This window comes from Taurulus bubalis (assembly GCF_910589615.1).
Source record: "Taurulus bubalis genome assembly, chromosome: 7".
Lineage (NCBI taxonomy): Eukaryota > Metazoa > Chordata > Actinopteri > Perciformes > Cottidae > Taurulus > Taurulus bubalis.
Genome location: NC_136595.1, coordinates 27,893,736 through 27,921,703, shown reverse-complemented (window position 1 = coordinate 27,921,703; position 27,968 = coordinate 27,893,736). Strand labels below are relative to the sequence as shown.

General features: G+C 46.8%; 2 protein-coding genes across 2 annotated transcripts; one reads left to right on the top strand and one right to left on the bottom strand.

Moving 5' to 3' along the window:
• Window positions 1-2,944: 2,944 nt before the first annotated feature.
• On the bottom strand, window positions 2,945-3,913 carry psmb11b (proteasome 20S subunit beta 11b; the record flags this gene model as incomplete). Its single annotated transcript, XM_079220869.1, has 1 exon — window positions 2,945-3,913. The coding sequence occupies one exon, from the start codon at window positions 3,911-3,913 to the stop codon at window positions 2,945-2,947; it is 969 nt and encodes a 322-aa protein (XP_079076995.1).
• A 590-nt stretch (window positions 3,914-4,503) lies between these two features.
• On the top strand, window positions 4,504-17,621 carry LOC306738940 (protein sel-1 homolog 3; the record flags this gene model as incomplete). Its single annotated transcript, XM_079220867.1, has 23 exons — window positions 4,504-4,560; window positions 4,815-5,328; window positions 6,395-6,521; window positions 6,921-7,042; window positions 7,260-7,375; window positions 8,125-8,174; window positions 8,336-8,459; window positions 8,550-8,664; window positions 9,598-9,738; window positions 9,817-10,022; window positions 10,126-10,299; window positions 12,508-12,624; window positions 12,694-12,834; window positions 12,901-12,963; window positions 13,740-13,916; window positions 14,011-14,138; window positions 14,826-14,909; window positions 15,019-15,100; window positions 15,197-15,272; window positions 15,351-15,567; window positions 16,622-16,739; window positions 16,906-16,969; window positions 17,092-17,621. The coding sequence occupies 23 exons, from the start codon at window positions 4,504-4,506 to the stop codon at window positions 17,313-17,315; spliced, it is 3,237 nt and encodes a 1,078-aa protein (XP_079076993.1). The 3' UTR covers window positions 17,316-17,621.
• Between the last annotated feature and the right edge of the window lie 10,347 nt (window positions 17,622-27,968).

The window sequence follows — 27,968 nt, the reverse complement described above, 5'->3', positions numbered from 1 at the left end:
TGCACATCCATGAAATGTGTAGACAAAAGTCTAAATGTGTTTATAAATCTGTAAATAAATAAATAACTCTGTGAACATGGAGATAAAACTATGAATAAATCTGCAATTCTGAAGACCGATTTCCAGTTTGTCTTTTACATTTATAAATCTTTTATAAATCTCCAGAGGCGTTTATAGATGTTAAACACATTTAATCTCCACACACATGTTCAGATGGTTTTGGTCGTATGACGTCGTTATCATGTGACGTCGTTATCATGTGACGTCGTTATCATGTGACGTCGTTATCATGTGACCTCGCCATGTCTTCATAATCAGCTTCTGTTTGTAAAATCACGTTTATTATTACGACACGTGAATCGTTTCAACCTCCTTTAATATCTTCTGCTTATCGTTCCCTTGAAGCAATCCGTGTGTTTTTATTTATGCTAATCTGTTTAATAAGTGCAGTCATGCTCTGCATCATCATCATCATCATCATCATCATCATCATCATCATCATCATCATCTTCACAGTTGTTCCACTCAGAAGATCGACCAGAAAATTGCTTCTGAAGGATTTATGAAAGGATTTCATTTCAGCAACAGTGTTCTCTACACACGTCTCCAATGTATGACGGAAGCCCCGCCCACTCTGAATGACTGAAGCCCCGCCCACTCTGAATGACTGAAGCCCCGCCCACTCTGAACGACTGAAGCCCCGCCCACTCTGAACGACTCATGACAAGCTTTTCTTTCTGGGAAATTATTGATCGGTCTAATTCACGGTACATTTCTGTAATTCAGTCTCCTATTAAAAGTCTTGGCTTTTTACCAGATTTTATGATTCATTTATAATCTTTGTCTCAAACAAACAACACAATCTAAATGTCTATTTACTAATCCAGAATATTAAGGATGAACGTTCAAAATAACATCATTTCATACATTTCTATATTTGTCCTTTTTGAGCCCCGAGATCTAAACATTACGTCCAATTCATCTGTTTGGAAACCCGAGTACGAGATGTTGAGGTAATGTGTAGTCTGTTACTTCTATACTTCTATACTTCTATACCTCCTGGAATTTAGAATTTAGAATTTACTGTTTCTCGCCCACATGTTTTTGCTATTTATAATTTTGAAAAAAAAGAGAGAGAGAGAGAGAGAGAGAGAGAGAGAGAGAGAGAGAGAGAGAGAGAGAGAGAGAGATGCTTTGAGCTCAATTTCAAAAAACAAAAAAAGGGTCTTCATTCCTCGTCGTTTCTTGATCACTGGTGATCACTCTTAGGCTCTCTGCCTCTCAGCCTCTTAGTTTATCTGCCTCTTAGCCTCTTTGCCTCTTAGTGTATCTGCCTCTCTGCCTCTTAGTTTATCTGCCTCTCAGTCTCTCAGCCTCTCTGCCTCTTAGTTTATCTGCCTCTTAGCCTCTCTGCCTCTTAGCCTCTCTGCCTCTCTGCCTCTCTGCCTCTTAGTTTATCTGCCTCTTAGCCTCTCAGCCTCTCAGCCTCTCTGCCTCTTAGCCTCTCTGCCTCTCTGCCTCTCAGCCTCTTAGCCTGTCTGCCTCTCTGCCTCTTAGCCTCTCTGCCTCTCTGCCTCACTGCCTCTCAGACTCTTAGCCTCTCTGCCTCTTAGCCTCTCTGCCTCTCAGCCTCTTAGCCTCTCTGCCTCTCAGACTCTTAGCCTCTCTGCCTCTCTGCCTCTTAGCCTCTCTGCCTCTCAGCCTCTTAGCCTCTCTGCCTCTCAGACTCTTAGCCTCTCTGCCTCTCTGCCTCTTAGCCTCTCTGCCTCTCAGCCTCTTAGCCTCTCTGCCTCTCAGACTCTCAGCTCTGCTCAAATCTGGACGACCAGATTTCTTTTTTTTATGTCTGTTGTTTTATTTGTTCTTCTTCTACGATCAATAATTCTGTCATTAATGAACTTCTGAAGATGGTAATTATGGATGAGGTGTGGGAGGAAGGGAGGCTTCCCCCGTCAGTCACTCCGTCGCTTTGGAGAAGACGACTCGAGTCTCTTGATGTCGCTCGCTGGAGACGTGCCTGTGATTTATTTAATACAGCGGATGCATGCGTGCATATGCACGCATAGGAATCGTGTAACTTATGGCGCCTCGCAAACACAAGCTCGGACATTTTTAAATGTGGAAGCATAATTCATCCACTGTTTCCTCCCAGATGAGGAAGTGCTTTGAACAACTTCTTAACTGCAAAATGACCCCAGGAGATGTGGAGAAACCCTCCTATCTGCATTTTGTGTTTTTTGTATTTTGTATTATCTCTCATGTATCCTTATAATAGCATTCTGCAAGGAAAAGAAGTGCATTTTTTAGATAGGAGATGTATAAAACAATCCAATAAAAAGAAGCATGTCTCAACAGGAGCTCTTTGCCTTTTGCCTGATATCTCAGAGCCGTTCTCACTAAAATAATTACTCGTAGGCTTAATTTACTACCGGGCTGCTCAAACAGAACGAACAAGCACGTTCAGCAAAAATCACATTTATTCATTCTTTAGGTTATTGAAATGTCAGAGAAACCTCTTGACAGCGAACACAAATCAGCTTTCAACCGTGGTTATTGCAAAAAGACGAAATACACGGCGAGACCTTTGAGATTCTCCTTTTCTAAAGGCTCTCCTCTCCGCTCGGCTTCTCCGCTCCTCCCCGTGTTGGTGTGAGTCAGGCGCTGCAGCAGTAGCTTGTAATTATCTAAAATGATTCATAATGTTGCTCAGCGTCCAAATCCAAATGCCAGGCGGCAGCAGCAGAGTGCCGTTAGAATGCATTTCTATCATCAGCAGGCAAAACAAAACATCAGCTGTTTATCAGAGGGAGCGATACGCACAAATCATTTGGGAAACAGCCCGGGGGACGCAACCTCCCGTCCTGATCATTATTCAGTGTCTGCGTGCAGAGATGCCACCGAGACTCCCTCCACAATACCCCCCGGTGTTTTGCCGTTTCTTTCCTCATGAGGTCACGGCCCGTCTCCCTCGGCGCTCCTGCTCCCGGTAGTACTCCTCCTTCAGATCCTCCCTGTTCCTGCGAGTCCATCCTTCCGAGGAGACTAGGAAGACGTCCACGCAGTTCCCCGAGTACGCGTCCCTGTGGGTGGCTCTGTACACGGCCTCCCGGGCTACGGCCGTGGCCTCGTCCACCGTCAGCCCCCACTCCACCCCTTGGTCCAAGATGGAGTAGGCGTAGGGCGACCCCGAGCCCACGGAGAAGAGCGCGCCCTGCAGGCGAGTGCCGTCGCTGCACACGTAGCACAGGCTGGGTCTTCCGGGATCCCGGCCTCTGCCCGCCTCCCCTCCGTCCCAGCCGCACAGCGTGGCGGCCACGCACAGCTCAGTGCCCTTGAACGGGTGGAGCATGCGGGCGAGCAGCTTGGCGGCGCCGCTCGTGGACACCCGGCGGTTGTGGCGGAGTTGGTAGAGCCGCAGCTCGCGGGACAGGATCCGCTTCCAGAGGGCGCAGTCGGCCGACGTGCCCGACGTGGTGCCCACCAGGTGGCTGTGGATGGGCAGGATCTTCTGGGAGGCCGGGCACGCCACAAGCCCCGAGCAGCTGGAGCGAGTGTCCGCCGCGGCCAGGACGCCGCCCTGAAACAGGAAGGCCAGGGTGGTGGTGCCGTGGGACATCGGGAAGGGCAGAGGGACGGACTGGGAGGAGGCCAGAGAAAGACCCGCGGGCCAGGAGAGGGACGGCGAGACGGAGTCCGGAGACGAGGCAGCTGGGATGATTTGTCCAAACCGTATCGGGTTTTCCTCCAAGTATTCTGCAACTGGAGTGTAAAAATGAAACACACTCGATTCGCTGAAGGGCGAACCACTCACGTGGTCACAACCAGTCCTCGTCCCAAAAAGCTCTGAAGGACATCCGGTGGTTAGACTGTCCACGAAGACGTCCTGCAGGTTGCACAGGTCCTGCAGAGCCATGTGTTCCTCTCTCTCTACTGAAGTCTAATCAAAAGTATTCATCAACCCTCTGACAGGTCTGTTCGCCGTCTGGAGGTTGTGGGTTTCAGCCCCTTTATGTAGACGCAGAGGCGGCGTTGGTCTCCGCGTGGTCTTCCAAAACAAACCGTGACCGGCGCCTCACTCCACGGCTCATTAGCTTTGCCTGCTGTATCAGGTTGTCTTCTTTCTTCTTCCGATCAGATTTCCGCAAAGGTCTTGCGTGGCTTCGGCCGACGAGGACCCGAGGCACCGGTCGAGGCCTTCGGCTCAAGCACATTAAGCCGTTAAGTTCATCCCATCAGGAAACTAAATGAATCAAGCAGCATGTTTGCTGGAGTCTATCCAGCCAAACCCTGAAGGTATCCTGTCACCATTCATGCAAATTGCTTAAACTTGCAACTCCAGAATTTCCAGTCGCGCTGCATGACGCGAGTGTAAGTATGCTCACACGCCTGTTTGGGGAGGTGACAGCCGCTGAGGTCAGGCGGTAGTTCTGCATGTTGCTGGCTTGTCAAATGGATCGATCTCAAGGACTACCCGTTTGTTTTAATTAATTTTAAGCCCTCAAAATGAGCGTCCTGTCCTTCTGCTTTTGTGGATGCGTCTTCACCGCTGCTGTTATTATGGTAAGAAACTCTGTTGTGCTTCACGGTGATGACAGTTATCGTCCTGATATGATGTTTTCTGAGAAAAAGCTTGTGTCGAAATGAGTGCAAATAAGAAGCAAACAAGTTCCCCGTCAAACGGTGGCACTCATGTGTGCTGACATGTCAGCGTTGTGTTTTTAAAATATGTCCTCTGGCAACTTGTTTCCTGCCTCATTGGTTTGAGTGAGAAACGCCTCGAGTGAGCCTGAATTTAATCTCCACTCATCTTCCAGGGACACTGCGAGCTGCAAGACGCCTCGTCCCGGACCGGCGGGAGCCCGCCTGGCGACTTCATCGGGTTCTCCTCGGCCCCCGACGCAGTGGTACGCGGTTCCGCGGTCCGTGTGCGGTACCGCTGCTCCGGGCCGTGTCGGCTCGTGGTGGAGGCGGTAGTGGTGGCGTCCACGCGGAAGGAGGCGGAGTTGGTCGTCTTCAGGAGGAAGTGGACCGGCAGCACACCCGGAGGAGTCGTCAGGGTCCACCGGGTGCCGCTCAGATGGCCTCCATCCATTCTCTATCAACGGGACTTTTTCAACAGGCGCGTGTTGGACGCCCGGAACGTGACTCTTCGCGCTCGGTTGGACCACCTGGACCACCGGGACTCCGGGTTGAGCGTTTCCAAAGAGCTGCAGGTGGAGCCGCTGTCGGAGCGTCCGGCTCGACCCGCCACCGAGTGCCCCTCCTGGTCCGCTCAGCTGCTGTGGCAGACGGGCGGGACCAGAACCCAGCGCTGTCCTCACGAGTCAGGTCAGACCCTTTAGGACCCAAACTCTGAATGCAAACATAAACTTATTGATTCTGTCCACATGAGGAGGTTATGAGACAACGGGCCCCAGGCCCTAAGACTTTATAGTTGTTTGTGGTTGTTTTGTGTATCTTTGGGGTTGTTTTGTGTCTCTTTGTGTTTGTTTTGTGTCTCTTTGTGGTTGGTTTGTGTCTTGTTGTGGTTGGTTTGAGTCTCTTTGTGGTTGTTTTGTGTATCTTTGTGGTTGTTGTGTTCTCTTTCTGGTTGGTTTGTGTATCTTTGTGGTTGGTTTGTGTCTCTTTACGGTTGGTTTGTGTATCTTTGTGGTTGGTTTGTGTCTCTTTCTGGTTGGTTTGTGTCTCTTTGTGGTTGTTTTGTGTCTCTTTATGGTTGGTTTGTGTATCTTTGTGGTTGGTTTGTGTCTCTTTCTGGTTGGTTTGTGTCTCTTTCTGGTTGGTTTGAGTCTCTTTGTGGTTGTTTTGTGTCTCTTTGTGGTTGTTTTGTGTCTCTTTGTGGTTGGTTTGTGTATCTTTGTGGTTGGTTTGTGTCTCTTTCTGGTTGGTTTGTGTCTCTTTATGGTTGGTTTGTGTATCTTTGTGGTTGGTTTGTGTCTCTTTCTGGTTGGTTTGTGTCTCTTTGTGGTTTTTTTGAGTCTCTTTCTGGTTGTTTTGTGTATCTTTGTGGTTGTTTTGTGTCTCTTTATGGTTGGTTTGTGTATCTTTCTGGTTGGTTTGCGTCTCTTTGTGGTTGTTTTGTGCATCTTTGTGTTTATTTTGTATCTCTTTGTGATTGTTTAGTGTGTCTTTGTGGTTGGTTTGTGCATCTTTGTGTTTATTTTGTATCTCTTTGTGATTGTTTAGTGTGTCTTTGTGGTTGGTTTGTGTATTTTTGTGGTTGGTTTGTGTCTCTTTCTGGTTGGTTTGTGTATCTTTGTGGTTGTTTAGTGTGTCTTTGTGTTTATTTTTGTATCTCTTTGTGGTTGTTTAGTGTGTCTTTGTGGTTGGTTTGTGTATCTTTGTGGTTGTTTTGTGTCTCTTTGTGATGTCTTGCTTCTTTACTCGTGCACAGACGTGGTCGATATGCTGACGTTTCCCCTGGCGAGTCCCGGCGAGCGCTTCGGAGTGGTGCGCAGGTTCGATCCTTTCATCGACAGAACCCTGGAGGGCGCCCGCCTGCGCGCTGTGACCAAACCCAGGTTGGACATGCACTTCACACACACAGACTTCTCCCTCGGTTCAGTTTGGTTGGAGCTCGGTCTGCAGGACGTTTCAACACAGCGTGAATAAAACACCTGCAGGGTCTCCAAATGTACCAAACAGGGCTTGAGAATAGCAGAATGTGTAGATATGAAAAAGCATTAAATGTGCACAATAAAACCAAAGAGCCAGCACATATTCCTCAGCACAGTTTGGTGGTTGGTGTTGAGCTCAGCATCGGGTCACAGGTCATTGATTGTTTCTGTTTCAGCTGCTGTGATACGATTATCACCCTTTTACTTTTCCTTCACGGCGGTGCTTTAAAACTCAACCTCTCTGCTTCGGCGGCCGAGACTTTTAGTTTGTCAGATCATGTGTCGTCTATTTGTTTTCCCCAGCGCCGCCTTCTCCGTGTGGATCTACCTGCTGCGATGGTGCCGGGAGGAGCACTGCGGGATCGTCCACCACGTGGGGGGGAGGGGCTCCTACGAGTCCGTTCTGATGCACCTCACTGACACAGGTGTGTGTGTGTGTGAGTGTGTGTGTGAGTGTGTGTGTGTGTGAGTGTGTGTGTGCGTGTGAGTGTGTGTGTGTGTGTCTATGCATGTGTGTGTGTGTGTTTATGTGCGTGAGAGTGTGTGTGTGTGAGACTCAGGAGCAGACCGTGTCTTGTATTAATAAAGCTCTGGATCCCCGGGGTGAACTATGTAATATATATTTGTCATATCTCTGTGTAGGCGACGTCATAATTCAGATGCGCTTGACAACGGGAGAAGATGAAGCGTTCCTAGCCGGCGCCGCGTTGCCCCGGTGGAAATGGATTAGATTGGACTGTTACATACGGGACTCCAAGGTAGGAGAACCCGTCAGTTTGTGCCTCTGGGTGTCGGGATAAGAAATATAATTGAGAACCCGTCCTGGGGCCTCATTTCCTCCGCTGGGTTCTTCTGCTTCTGGTGGTTCTCCTAGAGCAGCTGCTCCTGAAACACACTTCTCTTTCCAGCCGGGAAACTCCAGGCGAGTGTTTGTGTATCTTAAATGTTGGTTTGAGTATCTTTCTGGTTGTTTTGTGTCTCTTTCTGGTTGTTTTGTGTATCTTTGTTGTTGGTTTGTGTATCTTTCTGGTTGTTTTGTGTCTCTTTGTGGTTGTTTTGTGAATCTTTGTGGTTGGTTTGTGTATCTTTGTGGTTGGCTTGTGTCTCTTTGTGGTTGTTTTGTGTCTCTTTGTGGTTGGTTTGCGTATCTTTCTGGTTGTTTTGTGTCTCTTTGTGGTTGTTTTGTGTATCTTTGTTGTTGGTTTGTGTATCTTTGTTGTTGTTTTGTGTATCTTTGTTGTTGTTTTGTGTATCTTTGTTGTTGGTTTGTGTATCTGTGTGGTTTGTTTGTGTATCTTTATGGTTGTTTTGTGTCTCTTTGTGGTTGTTTTGTGTATCTTAATGGTTCTTCTGCTTTTTGTGGTTCGAGCTCCTCTCGGAGCAGCTGCTCCTGAAACACGCTTCTCTTTCCAGCTGTGAAACTCCAGGCGATTGCAGTCGTTCACAGCTGAGCAGTTTTTTCCCTGTGTGCTTATGCATTATTGTTATTATTATGTCTGTTTTCCAGGTGCTGCTGGATACAACATGGGATGATACCACCAGAAGACAAGGATACGAGTGAGACGGGTTACGAATTCATAAAGTTTCTTTCTGATTTATGAAATGTTGACATGGATCTGCTCTCCTGAAGCACCTGTTAGTTCGGTGATTAAATAGAAAGGTGACTCATGTGTTGATGACCCTGAGATCTGGTTTGAGCTGTCCTGGATCTCTTACAGATTCCAGCACAGCGTCCATTACGACGACACCGACGGGTACTTTGTGATCGGAGGAAGCCGGAACATGCCGGGCATCCGCGGGTACTTTGGGCCCATCAAGTACTACCGCTTAGGAACCCAAGAGGTAAAGCCTCCGCTTTCTCTTTATTTATTTCTTTTTCTGTTTCTTTTTTAATAACCCTGTTTGAAATTCTGCGTCATCGACGCGTCACAGGTGGAAAACGAGCTGGAGTCCACGTTGCAGGAGCTGGGTCAGACGCATCGGGAGTGTCAGGAAGTGGAAGCGCTGACACAAGCTTTTCTTAAGGAGGTCACTGAGAGCCACGACGGTAAGAAAGTCCTTTAAGGTACAATGTTGTCCTGGTCCTCTATAGACCTCATGTAGTCCTGGTCCTCTACAGACCTCATGTAGTCCTGGTCCTCTCTAGACCTCACGTAGTCCTGGTCCTCTATAGACCTCATGTAGTCCTGGTCCTCTATAGACCTCATGTAGTCCTGGTCCTCTACAGACCTCATGTAGTCCTGGTCCTCTCTAGACCTCATGTAGTCCTGGTCCTCTATAGACCTCATGTAGTCCTGGTCCTCTACAGACCTCATGTAGTCCTGGTCCTCTATAGACCTCATGTAGTTCTGGTCCTCTATAGTCCTCAGTGTAGTCCTAGTCCTCTATAGACCTCAGTGTAGTCCTGGTCCTCTATAGACCTCATGTAGTTCTGGTCCTCTATAGTCCTCAGTGTAATCCTGGTCCTCTATAGTCCTCAGTGTAGTCCTGGTCCTCTATAGACATCATGTAGTCCTGGTCCTCTATAGACATCATGTAGTCCTGGTCCTCTATAGACCTCATGTAGTCCTGGTCCTCTATAGACCTCAGTCTAGTCCTGGTCCTCTCTAGACCTCCATCAGTGAACAGACCACCAGAGAGAAGATGGTCTGGTTCTAGAGAGTTCTTCTTAAAGATCCTCATCAGAGCCACCAGGTCGGATTCTGGTGAAACCAGATGACATCATGCAGGTTCACCAGAACCTCCTTCAGCTCAGACTCCAGCAGAGACCAGTCCACCGTGGACAGACCCAGATCCGGCGGAGACCAGTCCAGACTGTCAGACCCTGCTGCAGTAGAATGAGAGGTTTTTTAAAGGGACCCTGGTACTCAGAGACACTACTTCTTTAGTCCACAGGGGGCGCCAGAATCCACACATAATGAAATGTCCTTGTAACTCCAGGTACTAAACTCCAGGCCTCCTGCTTCCCGTTTGGTTCCAGGTGCGTGTTCTCCTCACTTCACTAGACGTTGGCGCCCGCCCAGAGAGAGGGTCTGCACGCAGACATGGACGTGGGAGGAACAACTGAAGCACAGAACCCTGTTCCGCGTGTTGCAAACGGAACAGGAGAACATCAGAACAGGTGCGTTGCGTCGCCGCAGGGTTCGGTTCACGTCGTGGTTCAGCGGTTTGAGAGCGTTTCTGCGTCGTCTTCCTGCAGGACCTCTGAGCGTGGAGGAGCTCCGGAGGGTTTTGTTCGATCGGGCGGTCGGTTCCATGTTCTCCGCGGATCGGGACCCGAATGAAACCGCCGACAGATCAATGGCTCTCCTCCAGATATCCTCCTGCATCGGGCATCACGAGGCGTCTCTCCTGCTGGCCGCGCTCTGCTTCTCAGGCCTCGGCCGCCCCGCCGATCAGCAGCAGGTGGAAGCTCCGCCTCCTTTTCCGCCTTCAAGGCACTGGCCCTTTAATTGCTCCTCCATCACATGGCTTCTGTAACGATGACTGGTTGCATTGTGTGTCTCAGGGTCATTTATACAGTTTGATTGGCGCGGCAGGCGACAACCGCTTTGCCCTGATGCATGCTGGGTACAAGCACCAGCAAGGAATCGATGGGTTTCCGAAAGACTTGGCCGTGGCTTACGGCTACTACTCCAACGCCGGGGCTCAGAGCAGCGGCGACAGTATGCACGGAGATAAGGTATGTAGATATTACATTATTACGATTATTATTAATGCTATGATGGATTGCCATACATACAAACATTCTTGATCACCACAAATTAATTAAGTTTATTTGCTCAAGAATGAAGTTTCAAAGTCCATAAAATATGAAAAAAGAGACGGTGCAGGAGTGTTTATTCAGAGTCCTTCTCTTTTTAAAAAGATTACAAACATGACATCATCACTCCTCAAAAACAAAACAACAAACAAAGAACTCGTACGCAAATAATATCTATAGACGTAAAACACACAAGCAAACAAATGAAGGAAAGGAAGGACGATGTGTTCGGCAGCAGAAGCATTTGATGACGTTCAAGATGAAATAATGCATTTCTTTAACTGTGTCTTCAAACCAATAACAATGTTACCTCTAGCGCCACCACCTGGCACACCGACCTGCAGCACTAATGTCATTAATCAGCGTTAGCTGTTTCTCTCTCATTTAAAGGAACAGTACAAGCTGGTATGAAGTGTGGAACAGGCCAATGCCCCAAGAAAAACGATCTTGGAGTTTATTTAGGAAAATCATAGCTGCTGCATTTTGACCGAGTCGATGACAATAATCCATCTGGATTTTAATCAAAAGCCCGAATACTGTTTTCTTAATCAGCTTTTTATGATAAGCAACACGGTCCTGGTTCTGCCAAAGGGTATTATGTTTTTAATTGGTTTTCGAGTGAGTGACGTCTTGTCCGTGCTGTTTTGTCTGAGCTCCTCTGACTGGTTGGAAGTGGGCGGAGCTAAGTTTGAAACATTGTGATGTCACGTACATCTGAGCACCAATCAGGATTCAGGCAAATGTTTGATTCTCAACCTGATGATGGTCACTGGGTTGTTTGCAACCACCCGGAAAGTTTGGCTCACCACCAGGGGGCGACTCCTCTGTTTTTATAGAAGTCTATGCTTCATGTGTTAAAGATGCATTCTCTCTCCTGACCACCAGGACTCCTCCAGGACTCCTCTGGTTGTATAGAAGTATTCACGTGTTAACGCTGCATTCTCTCTCCTGACCACCAGGGGGCGACTCCTCTGGTTGTATAGAAGTATTCACGTGTTAACTCTGCATTCTCTCTCCTGACCACCAGGGGGCGACTCCTCTGGTTGTATAGAAGTCTATGCTTCATGTCATTTAGAGTCAAACAGACCATAAAGCAGGGGATCCTGTCCTCTGCTGTCTCAACTACTCAGATTATTATCAGTGTCTTGAGAAAAAGAAGATCCGGCTCAGCTTCACAGTTTATTGATCGCACAAAGGTTCCCATCGATCCGGACAACAGTGTTTTTCTCCACGTTCTCTCATCGACCGTAGAGCCTGTGAACGCCCACGCAGGCGTTTCCAGTTAATCTGTTCTAACACACGGCGTGGGGGCGGGCTCAGGCTCATTGATTGACATCTTTCTCAGTATCCCGTTAGCTTCAGTGCACCTGTTAGCGGGGCGAGATGACACCTTTATCGCTCTTCTGGTGGTGGGTGAAGATTTGTGACCCGATGAATCCTCCTCATAGATCCATTCTGCCTTCAGCCAGAGCAGAGGAAACGATCCTCCACAATAACAACAGCAGCAGCAGCGGGTTAATTACCTTCATTTAATTACCTTCATTTAATTACCTTTAGTAACGAGAACATTTCCTTGTGACAATCGAAAAATTCCATTCAAAATTATGTAATTGTATGTGTTCCCTGAAATCTATCCAGAGTATTACTCATAATCATAATAATAATCATGATAATGATGATGATAATAATAATAATAATAATAATAATCATAGTGTCTGACATGCCATGGTGTCTCTTTGTCCCTTTCAACGAGCCGTAACATTTAACAATGAGATGTCATATTTGAATTATTATTTGTAAAAGTAGCAGTACTTTATGTGAAATATTACTTTTCATTAATCTATTGTGCAATATAATGATTATAATCATTGACCATATCTCTCTCAAAATGTTCTATTTTAGTTTCCTTTCAGCTCTGGTGTTCCTTTCTTACTTTGATGTTGTCACTTTATTTACTTTACTCTTATTGTATTATGTTTTGCAATAGGGTCAGTATTGTTTCTTTACATTAAATATATTGTTATATTGTTGTTATTCTTCCTGTAATTAAACATGAATTTAATGAAATAATAAAGTTCTGTCTCACCTAAATGCTAATGGCGGACCATGTCTCCGTGTCTCCTGAAGCAACACCCGCTGGAGCTCATCTACCTGAGCGAGGACCTGACCCGCTTCACGCAGGAGACCAGCGACCACTTCCACTTCCTGCAGTACCGAGCAGGTCAAGGAGACGTGGAGTCGCAGGTGTGTTTGAGTGGCTTCTTCAATGTTGTTTAGTTATTTCATCCCATAACTGTGTTGTCCATTGCACAGAGGGACCTGGGCTCCATGCTGTTCTGGGGCCGACACGGCGTCCCGAAGGACGTGGCGAGCGCCGCCAAGTGGTTGGAGCGCAGCGCGCTGCAGATGACCGATCCCTCCGCCATGTACGACTACTCCGTCCTGCTGATGAAGGTGTGTGTGTGTGTGTGTGTGTGTGTTGACTCTTATTGATCCTCTGACTGATGTTGATTCCCTCAGGGCGAGGGAGTGAAAAGAAACTTCACCAGAGGTTTGAAGCTGCTGGAGAAAGCTGCAGCGATGGTACGTGTGTGTGTGTCTGCATCGGTGTGTGTGTGCATGTGTGTGTGTGTATGTGCATGTGAGTGCATGCTTGTGGTGTGTATGTGTGTGTGCATGCATGTGTGGTTGCGTGTGTGTGTGTGCATGTGTGTATGTGCATGTGAGTGCATGCATGTGTGTGTTTATGTGTGTATGCATGTGTGTGTGTGTGCATGTGTGTGCATGTGTGAGTGCATGCTTGTGGTGTGTGTGTGTGTGCATGCATGTGTGGCTGTGTGTGTATGTATGCATGTGTGTGTGCATGTGTGTGTTTATGTGTGTGTGCATGCGTGTGTGTGTGTGCATGTGTGTATGTGCATGTGAGTGCATGCATGTGTGTGTTTATGTGTGTATGCATGTGTGTATGTGCATGTGTGTGCATGTGTGTGTTAATGTGTGTATGCATGTGTGTGTGTGTGCATGTGTGTGTGTGTGTGTGTGCATGCATGCATGTGTGTGTGTGCATGCATGTGTGGTTGTGTGTGTGTATGCAGGCATGTGTGTGTTTATGTGTGTATGCATGTGTGTGTGTGTGCATGCATGCATGTGTGTGTGTGCATGCTTGTGTGTGTGTGTACATGTGTGTGTGTGTGCGTGTGTGTGTGTCTGTGTGTGTGTGTGTGTGTGTGTGTGTGTACGTGTGTGTGTGTGTGCGTGTGTGTGTCTGTGTGTGTGTGTGTGTGTGTGTGTGTGTGTGTGTGTGCGCGTGTGTGTGTGTTCTCCATCAATCTGTATACTCATGCTCGTGTCCTCCTTAGGGCTCGGTCCACGCCCTGAACGGTCTGGGCTCGTACTACAGGCTCATCCTCAACGACCACGAGAAGGCGGTGAAATACTTCCGGCAGGCGGCGCTGAACGGCAACGCCGACGCCATGTTCAACCTCGGGGTCTATCACCTCACCGGCGAGGACCCGGGTGACCCGCGGAGGAACAAGGTCCGCCCCAAAAAACACTTGTTCACTTTTCTTGATCTGAGTCAATGTCTTTCTCTCTCTGACCTTTGTTCTTCCCTTCCCCTCTTTCTTTCAGACGGCGGCCTTCCTGCAGTTCCTGAACGCGTCCCGGCTCGGTCACGCCGCCGCGGCGGTGGAGGCGGCGCGCTTCCTCGCCACGGGACGCCTGGAGGGCGTGGCTCAGGACGTGGAGGGCGCTGTGACGTAAGAGGCCTTTTATTTACCGTTCGCGCTGCCGGCAGCTCGGTGGCATCCGACCTCCATGACAGCCGCTGATTCAAGGTTGCAGCCGGAGATTTGCATTTCTAAAAATATGAGTCGCTGCACTACTGTCTGACCGGCTTACCATTGTTCCTCCGGTACCTTGTGAATTTAAAGAGAAGGCTTGTTGTTGTTGTTGTTGTTGTTGTTTTTACCTCAACAAATCAGAAACTATCTTTAGATCCCATTACAGTATTTTACAATATCAGACCGTCTCTGGTTCCAGATTCCAGGTCTCTAGGTCCTGGTTCCAGATCTCTGGTTTCACGTTCCAGGTCTCTGGTTCTTGGTTCCAGGTTCCAGGTTCCAGATCTCTGGTTCCGGGTTCCAGATCTCTGGTTCCAGGTTTCTAGTTCCTGGTTCCAAGTCTCTGGTTCCAGGTTCCAGGTCTCTGGTTTCCGGGTTCCAGGTTTCCGGGTTCCAGGTTTCTAGTTCCTGGTTCCAGGTCTCTGGTTCCTGCTTGCAGGTTTCAGGTCTCTGGTTCCAGGTTCCAGGTCTCTGGTTCTAGGTTCCAGGTCTCTGGTTCCTGGTTCCAGGTCTCTGGTTCCAGGTTCCAGGTCTCTGGTATCTGGTTCCAGGTTCCAGGTCTCAGTGGAGTAGTTATCCCCCATAATGCATCACTCTGTGCAGGATGCTGAAGAAGGTCTGCGACCAGGACGGACGCCTCGGCTTCCTGGTCCAAGCCGCGCTGCAGGAGTTCCTCCACGGCTCCCGGTACGGACGTTCCTCTCAAAGACTCTCACTCGTCCCTGTTTGACCTTTGGCTCCTCCCCCTCTGACGTTTGGCCCCGCCCCTTCTTCTGCCTTCTGTGTTGCGCAACAGCCGGGCGGCGTTTCTGAAGTACACCCTGGCAGCTGAAGCGGGTTCGGGTTTGGCCCAGAGCAACGCCGGGCACCTGTGTGAGGTAACCGTCCCTCCCGGGGTCAGAAGGCCTCATGGGCCTTAAAATGATCTGATGAAGACAATTTTCACCTTCACCATCTCTCTCTCTCTCACACAGGAGCTGCAGCTCAGTCACGGTTGTCAGTGGCGATATCACAACTTCTCCACATTGAACTACGACCCCCATCCGGACGGTGAGTTCCTCTCATTTATGTTATTATTTTTTATCTTTCTTCCCCGTAACCAGTGGAGTATTTCCCTCCTCGCTGCAGCTCTGCTGAAGATGGGCGACCTCTACGCGTCCCGCAGCTCGGCGGCGGCGCTCAGCGAGGCCGTGTGGATGTACGGCCGGGCGGCGGCGGCCGGCAGCCCGCAGGGAATGTACAACTTGGCGGTTTTGGCAGAACGAGGCCATGTCCTGCCGGCGAGCGTCCTCGCCTCGTTCAACGAGTCGCTGGAGCCGGACGTCCTGCTGAAGATCTTAAGAAGGTGAAAACGATGAATAATTACCATGATGTCATGTTCTTCTTCTGTTGGTTTAAAGCAGGGGTTCTCAAACTGTGGGGCGCGACCATCTAGTGGGGCGCGGAGGTATTACAGGTGGAGCGCAGGGGGGAAATGCAGAATTTCTTTGTTTCAAGACCTTTATTGAGAACCTCACATATTACAAAAGTACACGGACATAAAACGTCATTAATAAATACAAGAAGAAATACCGGTACTTTCCTGTAAAGACTTGCCGATTCTTGGCGTTTTGCTTTTCTGCTGTTGCGTCTCTCAAAACAGAAAACAGATCTCAGCTCAACATTGAGCATTAATTGAGAGCTGTATCAAACCTGTAACTCGTTTTAAAAAGATGTGTAGAGGAAAGCAGCTCACTGCTCCACTGATACTGATACAACCTGATGCTCACATATCTGCACTCATTCTGTTTTGTTTGGCACAGGTTGAACGTTATTGTTATTATCTTGAAAATATATTCAGTGCAAAACAGGTTAATTGCAAAAACAATGGACAATAGATTTTCCAAATATTAGTAATTTTTTGCACAGATATAACTTTATTTGCATTGTTCTAACAAAGTGATTGCACATATTATTAGTTTTTGTCTGATAGAGAAATCTGGTTTACTTGAAAGTGATTTACATTTTCTTTATTCTATTATTTGAAAAAATCACGGATGGAGGAGTCACAAAAAGTTATTTCAATATAAATTCAGCATCGACCATTTTGTTACAACTTAGTAGAACATTGTTCTTCCTCCAAAAAGTTTGAGAACCACTGTTTTCAAGGAACAGAGTGTTGCATTTTGGGGGATTTGTTGGCAGAAATGTGTTTTCATGATAGTTTCCCCGGCTCCTCCCGTCCCGTGGGAAAAGTACCGACCCCAAAAATCTCTCTCGATGCGTGAATGAACATTCAGAGCGTTGCCGATGTCGGCCCTCAGAAGAGAGGAGCTGCAAAAGGAGCTTTATAGCTAAAGTATATTTGTGAAGTGAACACAAAGATGGCCGCCGCCCCGTGTGACCCCCTCTCTCCTCAGGTGCGTGCAGGAGGAGGGCGAGGAGGCGCTGGTGACGCCCTGCTCTCTGGCTCTGCTCCGGGTCCAGCTGGGCCGAGCCCTGAGGGGGCGGAGTCAGAGCGGAGCGCGGCTCCCCCTGGTAGGCCGAGCACTTTATCATCCTCCTCTGATAATTGGATCTACCTTCAATTATTGAAGCATGTGGAAATGCTAATTGCTCATGAATAAGACATTAAAAACATTAAAGACTCTGAGAAAGAAAAGCAGATGATTTATTTAAACGTGTTCTTCTCGTTCCTCTGCAGACGTTTGCGTCTCTGCTGTCTGTCGGCGTCGCTCTCGTCGTCGTGACCCTGCAGAGCTGTCTGGGTGAGTGGTGGCGCCGCGCCCGCCCACCCGCACGCGTTCGCCACAAGATGGCGCCATTTCCCCACATTGAGATGATGCTAGTGTTTCCTTTTTTTCATGCTCTCAATCTGCCAAACAAACAGAGCAAAGGGAGGCCGGGCGGCGGGCGTCTGCAGCGAGCGCCTCGCCCGTCAGCCGAGGCGTTGACAGAGACCAAGATGGCGGCGGGGGAGGAGCCTACGGAGCGGCGGCGGTGGGGAATCCGAGCGGCGAGCGCCGGCTGCTGCAGAGCTGCGACGTGGCCGTGACCCTGGCGGGCGTGTGCATGTGTGCGTGCTGCACCGCGCTCCTCCTTCACCTCCCGTGACCCAGCAGCCTCACATTTAGGGTTTCGGGGTCACGTGACTCGCTGGAAGTCATGGCAACGGGGGGCAGGGAGCCGCCGCTTCAGCAGCGCCGGCGATGACGTTTCCTCGGTAAACATGTTCCGTTCCATCGTTTCTTTGCTTGCAGAAAATAAAAAAGCCATCGCTGTTAATTTAATTAACTTAAAGTCCACATCGTCTCCGGGACGCGGCGCCGAGTTTTTAAGTATTAAAACATGCATTTTGTTATTATATGGTATCACAATATAGCATAATGTATTATTACTAATAAATATAATTGTATTTCATCGGCTGTCCAGTTCTTTTCATAACTTTATCTTTTCGTAACTTTTTTCACAGAGGTGAAGAAACTAAATATATCATAAATATTATGTATGTAAACGATAATAAAGTGTGTCGGGGTGATTGTATTTTGTTGTTGTTTTATTTTGTTATGTTTGTTTGTGTTGTTTTCTTCTTTTTCTGTGCTTGATTATTGTCTGACAAACCTCATTGTTGTATTTATGTTTATTGTCAATATATTGAAATTATTAAAAAATAAGTGACAAATAAATATACTGTATATAATATAAATCAATGCGGTTTAATAAACTAAAACAACATAACCTTTCTTTATTTTATTTTAAATAAATCAGTCAATAAGGGTTTCGGCATATTTGACTCACTTGGTCCAGAATTTATTAAAAACACATTTATCGGACGACAAAGAAAAAGCTATAAATAGTATTTTTGTGTATATGTTTTGAAGTATTGTTCCGTCTCTTCCTCAACCTGCTGGGTGTGTATCAGGAGCCGGCTCCTAATAGGTCAGCTATTGGCCCCGTCTTGATGATAATGGCCCTCCGGAGGCCGAGCAGCGACCTCAAGACGTTCTGTCCAAGGCCGGAGCAAAGGGATCTGAGCCGCTATTGATTCAGCTCGACACGCAGATAAGAGGCTGCAGCGACGCTGAGGGAAGTTTCACCTGAAGAGGAAGCCTCACACCTGCAGGCCTCGCTGTCTCACCCTGTTTTTAACCACAATGGCCGGTTGTTTACGGCCCGCAGCAGCGATGATGTCGTCTGATGTCGGGTCATTAGGTCCATGAGGAGATCCACGGCGTCAACAGAGTGAAGTCTGGATGTAATTTAGGGAATAACGATCTCCCTCTTCCTCCTTCAGTCTTGAGAGGGAAAGAAGAAGAAGAAGAAGAAGAAGAAGAAGAAGAAGTCTCCAGAACACAAACACAACGGCTCCATGTGATCGTATTTTTATTGCTACAATAAACTAGATGCTACAGTTTAGATATCAGGATCTCTTTAACCTCAAAATAATGTCTAATTAATTTCCAGCACTAAAGTATATGGAAGCTTTGTTCCTCAGGGATAGAAACCCTTTGTCAAGAGTTATGGTGCATTCAGGGACTCCTCGGACGTTCACCATATCCCTAAAGCATAACCTGTCAATCACCCTGTAGCCCCGCCCCTAAAGCGTCCCCTGCTTTATGGTCTGTTTGACTCTAAATGACCATAATTTACTAAATGAACATCATGCTGTATTGAAGAAGACTTGAAACTAGAGATTGAGACATAAACTCATGTTTACAATGTTTACTGAGGGAATACATCAAGAGAAGTAGAGTCATTTATATAGACTTCTATACAACCAGAGGAGTCGCCCCCTAGTGGTCAGGAGAGAGAATGCAGCTTTAACACATGAAGCATATACTTCTATACAACCAGAGGAGTCGCCCCCTGGTGGTCAGGAGAGAGAATGCAGCTTTAACACATGAAGCATATACTTCTATACAACCAGAGGAGTCGCCCACTGGTGGTCAGGAGAGAGAATGCAGCTTTAACACATGAAGCATATACTTCTATACAACCAGAGGAGTCGCCCCCTGGTGGTCAATAGAGAGAATGCAGCTTTAACACATGAAGCATAGACTTCTATACAACCAGAGGAGTCGCCCCCTGGTGGTCAGGAGAGAGAATGCAGCTTTAACACATGAAGCATATACTTCTATACAACCAGAGGAGTCGCCCCCTGGTGGTCAGTAGAGAGAATGCAGCTTTAACACATGAAGCATAGACTTCTATACAACCAGAGGAGTCACCCCTGGTGGTCAGTAGAGAGAATGCAGCTTTAACACATGAAGCATAGACTTCTATTCAACCAGAGGAGTCACCCCTGGTGGTCAGGAGAGAGAATGCAGCTTTAACACATGAAGCATAGACTTCTATACTATTCTATATGGTTGATGGTATGATGGTTTAATAAGTCGATAACAGGCTGAATAATGTGACCTTGATTAGTGGCAGCGCTTCACACTTTGACCAGTGTTGCTACAGCACGACTCTGTTCATTTACAGCTTCATTCTGACATCAAACTCTCTGAACCTGCAGCCTGTGTGACTAACACAGACACTTTGACCGGGAGACATTACAATATCATAATTGATTTGCAAAAGTCTTTCCGTCTCGTGGCCCCCAGAGCTCTTCCTCTCTTCATCTCTTCATCCCTTCATCCCTTCATCTCCAGCAGTGTGACTTCAGTCACTCAACACTAGTTTTGTTAATCAAAGAGTTTGATGAAGCTGCGACGACGCAATTTAATCGAGAGTTCATTTCACTTCTTCTCAAATCGTTGCTCTCAAACACGCAATCAGCTCGTTCCATCGTTCCATTTAAAGTACTGCAATGACACACACACACACACACACACACACACACACACACACACACACACACACACACACACACACACACACACACGCTGAGTCCAACAGGAAGTCATCATCTCTGTTTTTTTCGGTGGGATGCAGAACTTAATCTCTCTGGCAAACAAATGAAAACACTCGTAAAACACTGATTTACAGACGAGGAACAGGAAGTGAAAACGGACTCGTTTGTCTTCAGGACTCGTTTGTCTTCAGGACTCGATCGTCTTCAGGACTCGTCTGTCTTCAGGACTCGATCATCTTCAGGACTCGATCGTCTTCGTGACTCGTCTGTCTTCAGGACTCGTCTGTCTTCAGGACTCGATCGTCTTCGGGACTCGATCGTCTTCGGGACTCGTCTGTCTTCAGGACTCGATCGTCTTCAGGACTCGTCTGTTTTCAGGACTTGTTAGTCTTCAGGACTCGATCGTCTTCGGGACTCGTCTGTCTTCAGGACTCGTCTGTTTTCAGGACTTGTTAGTCTTCAGGACTCGATCGTCTTCGGGACTCGATCGTCTTCGGGACTCGTCTGTCTTCAGGACTCGTCTGTCTTCAGGACTCGATCGTCTTCGGGACTCGATCGTCTTCAGGACTCGTCTGTCTTCAGGACTCGTTAGTCTACAGGACTCGACTGTCTTCAGGACTCGATCGTCTTCAGGACTCGTTTGTCTACAGGACTCGATCGTCTTCAGGACTCGTTTGTCTTCAGGACTCGATCGTCTTCAGGACTCATTTGTCTACAGGACTCGTCTGTCTTCAGGACTCGTCTGTCTTCAGGACTTGTTTGTCTTCAGGACTCGTTTCTCTACAGGAGTCGTTTGTCTTCAGGACTCGATCGTCTTCAGGACTCATTTGTCTACAGGACTCGTCTGTCTTCAGGACTCGATCGTCTTCAGGATTTGATCGTCTTCAGGACTCGATCGTCTTCAGGACTCGTCTGTTTTCAGGACTTGTTAGTCTTCAGGACTCGATCGTCTTCATGACTCGATCGCCTTCAGGACTCGTTTGTCTTCAGGACTCGTTTGTCTTCATGACTCGTTTGTCTTCAGGACTTGTTAGTCTTCAGGACTCGTCTGTTTTCAGGACTTGTTTGTCTTCATGACTCGTTTGTCTTCATGACTCGATCGCCTTCAGGACTCGTTTGTCTTCAGGACTCGTTTGTCTTCATGACTCGTTTGTCTTCAGGACTTGTTTGTCTTCAGGACTCGATCGTCTTCAGGACTCGTCTGTCTTCAGGACTCGATCGTCTTTAGGACTCGTCTCTCTTCAGGACTCGATCGCCTTCAGGACTCGTTTGTCTTCAGGACTCGTTTGTCTTCATGACTCGATCGTCTTCAGGACTCGATCGTCTTTAGGACTCGTCTGTCTTCAGGACTCGTTCGTCTTTAGGACTCGTCTGTCTTCAGGACTCGTTCGTCTTTAGGACTCGTCTCTCTTCAGGACTCGTTCGTCTTCAGAACTCGATCATCTTCAGGACTCGATCGCCTTCAGGACTCGTTTGTCTTCAGGACTCGTTTGTCTTCAGGACTCGTTTGTCTTCGTTTGTCTTCAGGACTCGTTTGTCTTCAGGACTCGTTTGTCTTCATGACTCGTTTGTCTTCAGGACTCGTTTGTCTTCGTCTGTCTTCAGGACTCGTTCGTATAAAGTATGAACCCAGAATCTCCGTTGGTTACTAACAAGCTACCTGGTACAAAAACACCACATTAAAGTAAAAGCAAATATTTAATTCAAATCCAAAGCAGAAAAGGGATGCAGATGAGCTGAAGCAATATTCTGGTATAATGCATCAAACGGTGACATTGATGTTTGAACTGTACATGTTCCCTTTTAAATAAAGATAATTCACATTTCAAATTAAAGTGTGTGTAGATATTGTGTGTAGATGTTGTGAACAACCACACAAAGTCAGGAATTTTAATCAGGTTTTTTTTTTCTTCTTCTTCTTTTTGCACAGTATAAACATAAAAAGGTCCCCAGGTAACACGAGTACTGGATGTCCTGATGCACTGAGAGCTGCACTGTTACAGGCAGTGGAGCGCCGTATGGTCCACTCTGAATGAAGCGTGTTGGTAGCGTGTGCAGCGCCTCACTCAGTCATGTAAAGTATGAGGGGGTAGTTCTGGCAGGTCAGGACGTACCGGAGCACGGCCGGTACCATTCAGTGTTCTTCATATTCTGTGCAGCAGCCTGCGTTCACCTCAAATCTCTCCTTCAGTGCACACACACACACACACACACACACACACACACACACACACACACACACACACACACACACACACACACACACACACACACACACACAGGTTTCCATGGATCCTGTTTATATCTGGACCCTGAACTTGCCTCCTGCCTCCTGCCTCCTGCCTCCTGCCTCTTGCCTCTTGCCTCCTGCCTCCTGCTTCCTGCCTCTTGCCTCTTGCCTCCTGCCTCCTGCCTCTTGCCTCTTGCCTCTTGCCCCCTGCCTCTTGCCTCCTGCCTCCTGCCTCTTGCCTCCTGCCTTCTCCCTCTTGCCTCTTGCCTCTTGCCTCTTGCCTCTTACCTCCTGCCTCCTGCCTCCTGCCTCTTGCCTCTTGCCTCTTGCCTCTTACCTCCTGCCTCCTGCTTCCTGCCTCTTGCCTCCTGCCTTCTCCCTCCTGCCTCCTGCCTCTTGCCTCTTGCCTCCTGCCTCCTGCCTCCTCCCTCTTGCCTCTTGCCTCCTGCCTCTTGCCTCTTGCCTCCTGCCTCTTGCCTCCTGCCTTCTCCCTCCTGCCTCCTGCCTCTTGCCTCTTGCCTCCTGCCTTCTGCCTCCTGCCTCCTGCCTTCTGCCTCTTGCCTCCTGCCTCTTGCCTCTTGCCTCTTGCCTCCTGCCTCTTGCCTCCTACCTCCTGCCTCTTGCCTCCTGCCTCTTGCCTCTTGCCTCCTGCCTCCTGCCTCCTGCCTCCTGCCTCTTGCCTCCTGCCTCTTGCCTCTTGCCTCTTGCCTCCTGCCTCCTGCCTCCTGCCTCCTGCCTCCTGCCTCCTGCTGCAGCCCACCCTCCTGTCTCTCCTTCTGTATGAATGTAAGCACCATTAATGCACTTTACTTCTTCTTCTTCTTCTCCGGTGTCTTTGTGCTTTCTCTCCTCACAGGTGGAGGTGGATCGTGCCGCCGCTACATTAACGCAAGTTACGTGACAAATAAATCAACCTTCACTTTCTGTTTCACGCTTCCTGGACGACATGCTGAACTGGACCAGCAGCCTGAAGCCCTCGCGGTGGAGTCCTGACCTCGACCGCCCGCCCCGGCCTCGGCAGCTGCAGCCGGCCTTGCCGAGAGGAGCAGAACTCGGGGACTAAACGAAACGCAGTCGAGTTGAATTAAAAACACGTGCTCTGCCGGCTTGCAGTGAAAAAAGAAAAGGCCTCAACACGCCAGTGTGGGCTGCGGATGCAGACTTTACTCGGCATGCAAACACGCTGGCGGACCTGATTGCGTCCTCGCTTGACGGCCGGCTGCTGTGGACCTTCACCCTGTGAGGACAGAGCCTGCCCCTGTAAAACCACTTCAGGATCAGATAAAAGACGCCATGCGGCCGGGACACGCCGTGCAGTCACATGAACGTAAACGGACTCGTCTAAAGTGTGTTGCCCCGTCTGAAGGAGAGAAGTTCTCTCACTTTAAGACTATTACACATGAAACAATGATTTATTTCTCAAATCATTTGCGAGCTACAGTATCGGCACTTCCATCATTCATTTAGTCCAAAACGACGATATCTTCCTCAATGTAACTAACACTTTAAAAACCCACCTATTTCTAGGCCCTTTCCTCGAAAATGTCATCCAAACTAAAAAGAGTGTATCTCTGCAACCACTAGGGCTGTTTGAATAATGTTGGTGTTATAATAAAAGGTACACATGTGAGATGTTGTTCAGATGTGTAAATATCAGTCTATATGTTACTGGTTAAGAGTAAATGAAGATGACACACAGAAAACAATGAAAAGGTTTCAGGTCCGCCTATAAAAAAAACACTTTCAGGATGATTATTTCTTTGAAATGATGCAGCTGTAAGGTCCAACTCTAACCCAAAACATAGCTCAATATGTGAACATTCTCTAACCCAAATCATAGCTCAATATGTGAACATTCTCTAACCCAAATCATAGCTCAATATGTGAACATTCTCTAACCCACATCATAACACAATATGTGAACATTCTCTAACCCAAATCATAGCTCAATATGTGAACATTCTCTAACCCACATCATAGCTCAATATGTGAACATTCTCTAACCCACATCATAGCTCAATATGTGAACATTCTCTAACCCAAATCATAACACAATATGTGAACATTCTCTCTGCAAAGGTTGACTTTGATAAAGTGAAGCAGAACAAAGTTAGAGAGGGTTTAGAACAGAGAACATTCAGGCGAGGACTCCAACATTTGCATTGGGGCACATTTTCTGTGACATTTGAATGTTCTCATGTACCAAACCATATATTCACTTGTATATTACTTATGGTGTTCAATACATCCAAATACAGCAGTTGTGGGCTTTTCTTCATAAAACAAGCTATGATTTACAGTTGTATATAACAATCTGTTTTTTAAAAAGCTAAGTTGCTTCCTGTGAAAACGGAAGTTTATTTTGAAAAGACTTTGTGTAACAACCGTAAAACAGTGTGTCGCTGGACTTTTGTAGGAACTAGTTACGTTTCCAACCCGGAAAACAACATCCCAAAATATGAGAGCAAAGGTGGACGAGGCTTCAGGGTGAAACAGCTCTGAGGAATTTATTGCTTCAATTTACTACATTTACCATGAACACTGATTGAACCTCCGCATAAAAAAGGTGGCAAATTTTCCCCATTAATAGCTGGTTGTATAAATCTGGTTTATTATCGGGCTGCACTGTTAATAATTAGTTGAGTGTTTCACTGCACTATGAATAAACTGTTCATGAACATTGAAGTGAAGCCATAGTTTTATAAATAAATAAAACACACATAATTACTGCCGACCCCAAACAGAGCTAAAAGAGAGAGGCTGCAGGATTTAAAGTCTGTCAGTTGGACAGAAAACACGACTTCAAATGAATGAAATGTCGCTCCGTGTCCTCAAAGGTGATGACGGACCTCGCTGGTGTTCCCCTTCTGTCTCGAAACACAGAACACAGAACACAGAACACAGAACGCAGAACACAGACACAGAACGCAGAACACAGAACACAGAACACAGAACACAGAACACAGAACACAGAACACAGAACACAGAACGCAGAACGCAGAACACAGACACAGAACACAGAACACAGACACAGAACACAGAACACAGAACACAGAACACAGACACAGAACACAGAACACAGACACAGAACACAGAACACAGAACACAGAACACAGACACAGAACACAGAACACAGAACACAGAACACAGACACAGAACACAGAACACAGAACACAGAACACAGACACAGAACACAGAACACAGAACACAGAACACAGACACAGAACACAGAACACAGAACGCAGAACACAGAACACAGAACACAGAACACAGAACGCAGAACACAGAACACAGAACACAGAACACAGAACGCAGAACGCAGAACACAGACACAGAACACAGAACACAGAACACAGAACGCAGAACGTCACCTGAGCTGCGTTTCACACATCAGTAACCCTCTTCAGCAGTGACACAAACACATCGTGAGTCGATCCTCTCGCTACTGTCTCTTTAAAAAAGTGACTATCTGCCTTTAATACGGTCATTTAGCCGTTAGACGCGCTCGTCCGCCTCCCCAGATTCACCATCTTCATCATCTCATCATCTCATCTTCCTCATTTGAGTCTGGACTCCGCGGGGGATTCGTCTCAACACTCGACGACAAAAGTCCCTGAAGACTCCATAAAGATTTCATGGTCACGCATCATCTGTTCATGAAAAACAATTATCTTGACTTCTTCTTACTCTCCTTTTTCTGTTCCTTTTTTTTTTTTTTTTACTGTTAATAGCCCCTTGAGTTGCTCTGTGGGGATTTAAACAAGTTGATAGAACTCCATAGCTGTGGGTTCACTTTATTGCACGTTGGAACAAACAGCCTGCAGGAACCTGAGAGAATAGTTTCTCCAGATGGGTTTACAGTTTGAACCTAAGTCTTTATTCGAGTGAAAGTTTCTTTGGGATTCAACACCAAATCCACAGCATTTGCATTGCCTCCACACGGCTCTCAACATGGCGACGGCTGGGAAACACTTTGAAAGGAAGGACTTTGATATCAACAGGATTTTGGGATATGAACAAATATCTCAACGCCGACCTTTTAGAGAAGCTTGATGAAGGAGTGAAAGGTGATCCAACGAGTCCGCTGGACACTTGGAACCAAACAGACCGACTCAACGGAAATGTCACCAGCGGATCCGATGTTCCACTTTTCCATCTTCTTGGAGATAAACGACGCGTTCGGGCATCGACCCGTCAAACACTGCAGAGAACGGCGTCGACGAGCGACCAATGCACTAAATCAAACCGGCAGATGGGTGAACAGGAGACGTGTTGAAGTACGTGTTACTACTGTGAATTATTTTGGGGAAAAAGCATTCAGAGAATCCAAAAATGCTTTTACTGCTGAATACATTCACACGTACAAGGAATCCGGCTCGGTGATTTGTGCAGAACAATCAACACAGTGTAATGGTATAAGACATAATATAAACATAGGAATGTGAAAATGTTCAATAGAATGAACAAACAAATGGAGACTCCGTTAAAATAAGTCTGTGATCCGGTTAATAAAGTGTTTATAGAGCGGAAAGTATTTCAACATTGTCCTGAAATCAAAATCAAATATTGGTGTCAGCATTGTCCTGATAAACGATAACAGAGTCATAAATAAAACAATAAACTAATGTGGTTAAAGTGTTATCTGAGTGTTCTCAGGAGCTCCAGTGTGGAGGAGGAGGAGGAGGAGGAGGAGGAGGAGGAAGAGGAGGAGGATCTGCAGCTGGAGGAACAAACACTTTAATTGGACCAACAAGGTCAGAAGATGGAAAGTTACCGTCGTAAACCGGTGCAACTTTTAATAACTCTGCAAAGTATTTTCCACAATGCTGACAAATGTTCATATGAAATCACAGTAAACTACTTGTTCAATATGTATTTGGTTAAAAAAGCATAACAATGTACGGTATATTCCTGTATTTTGGAAGAAATTGGATGCATCTTTACAGAAATGCGTTACAGTGAAATAATTCCTTTCCTCTTGAAAACCATTTTAATATTCAAACATGTTGACACTTTTTTAAATTGCTTCCCAGATGGAATCAAAGGCTAACGTCCTCCAGCGAAGCAGAGAGACTTTGCCTCTTGTTTCAGTCTGAAGACACAAATTCGCCGTTCAAAGGCAAATCAGATATGAAAGCAATAATCTTCTTTGCAACATGAAGTAATTTTCTCTCTGCAGACTTTCACGTGAAACATCACCGGAAATATCTGAATTGAATATCAAATGAATTGATTAATATGACATATTAGTAAGTATCAATAACGTTGACTTTGTGTTAACTTAAGTACAAATGAAAAAGTGACAACACTGCATTTTAAAAATAGTAATTTCTTTATTTTTTTACAAATATTATATAGAGTCTTAAATACTGAAGGATAACACATATTTTCAACGATACATTTAAACATTTTGAAATTTAAAAATGTAAATCTCACCGACGGCCTCCTAGACGCACCATACAAATATATAAAAATAAGTCGTGACTTTCTGATCCACCCATCGTTAAGTCAGAGCAGATAGTGAGTCTGCGCCACAAATATAATTAAAACATCATATAATAAACATCACATGCCTAGAAACAGCAGGTTCAACACTTCCTGCTGCGTGAATCATCAACAAACACCTGAGGGGTGTGTCACCAACACATTATTGCATTATTGCACACAACTTGAACTCCAC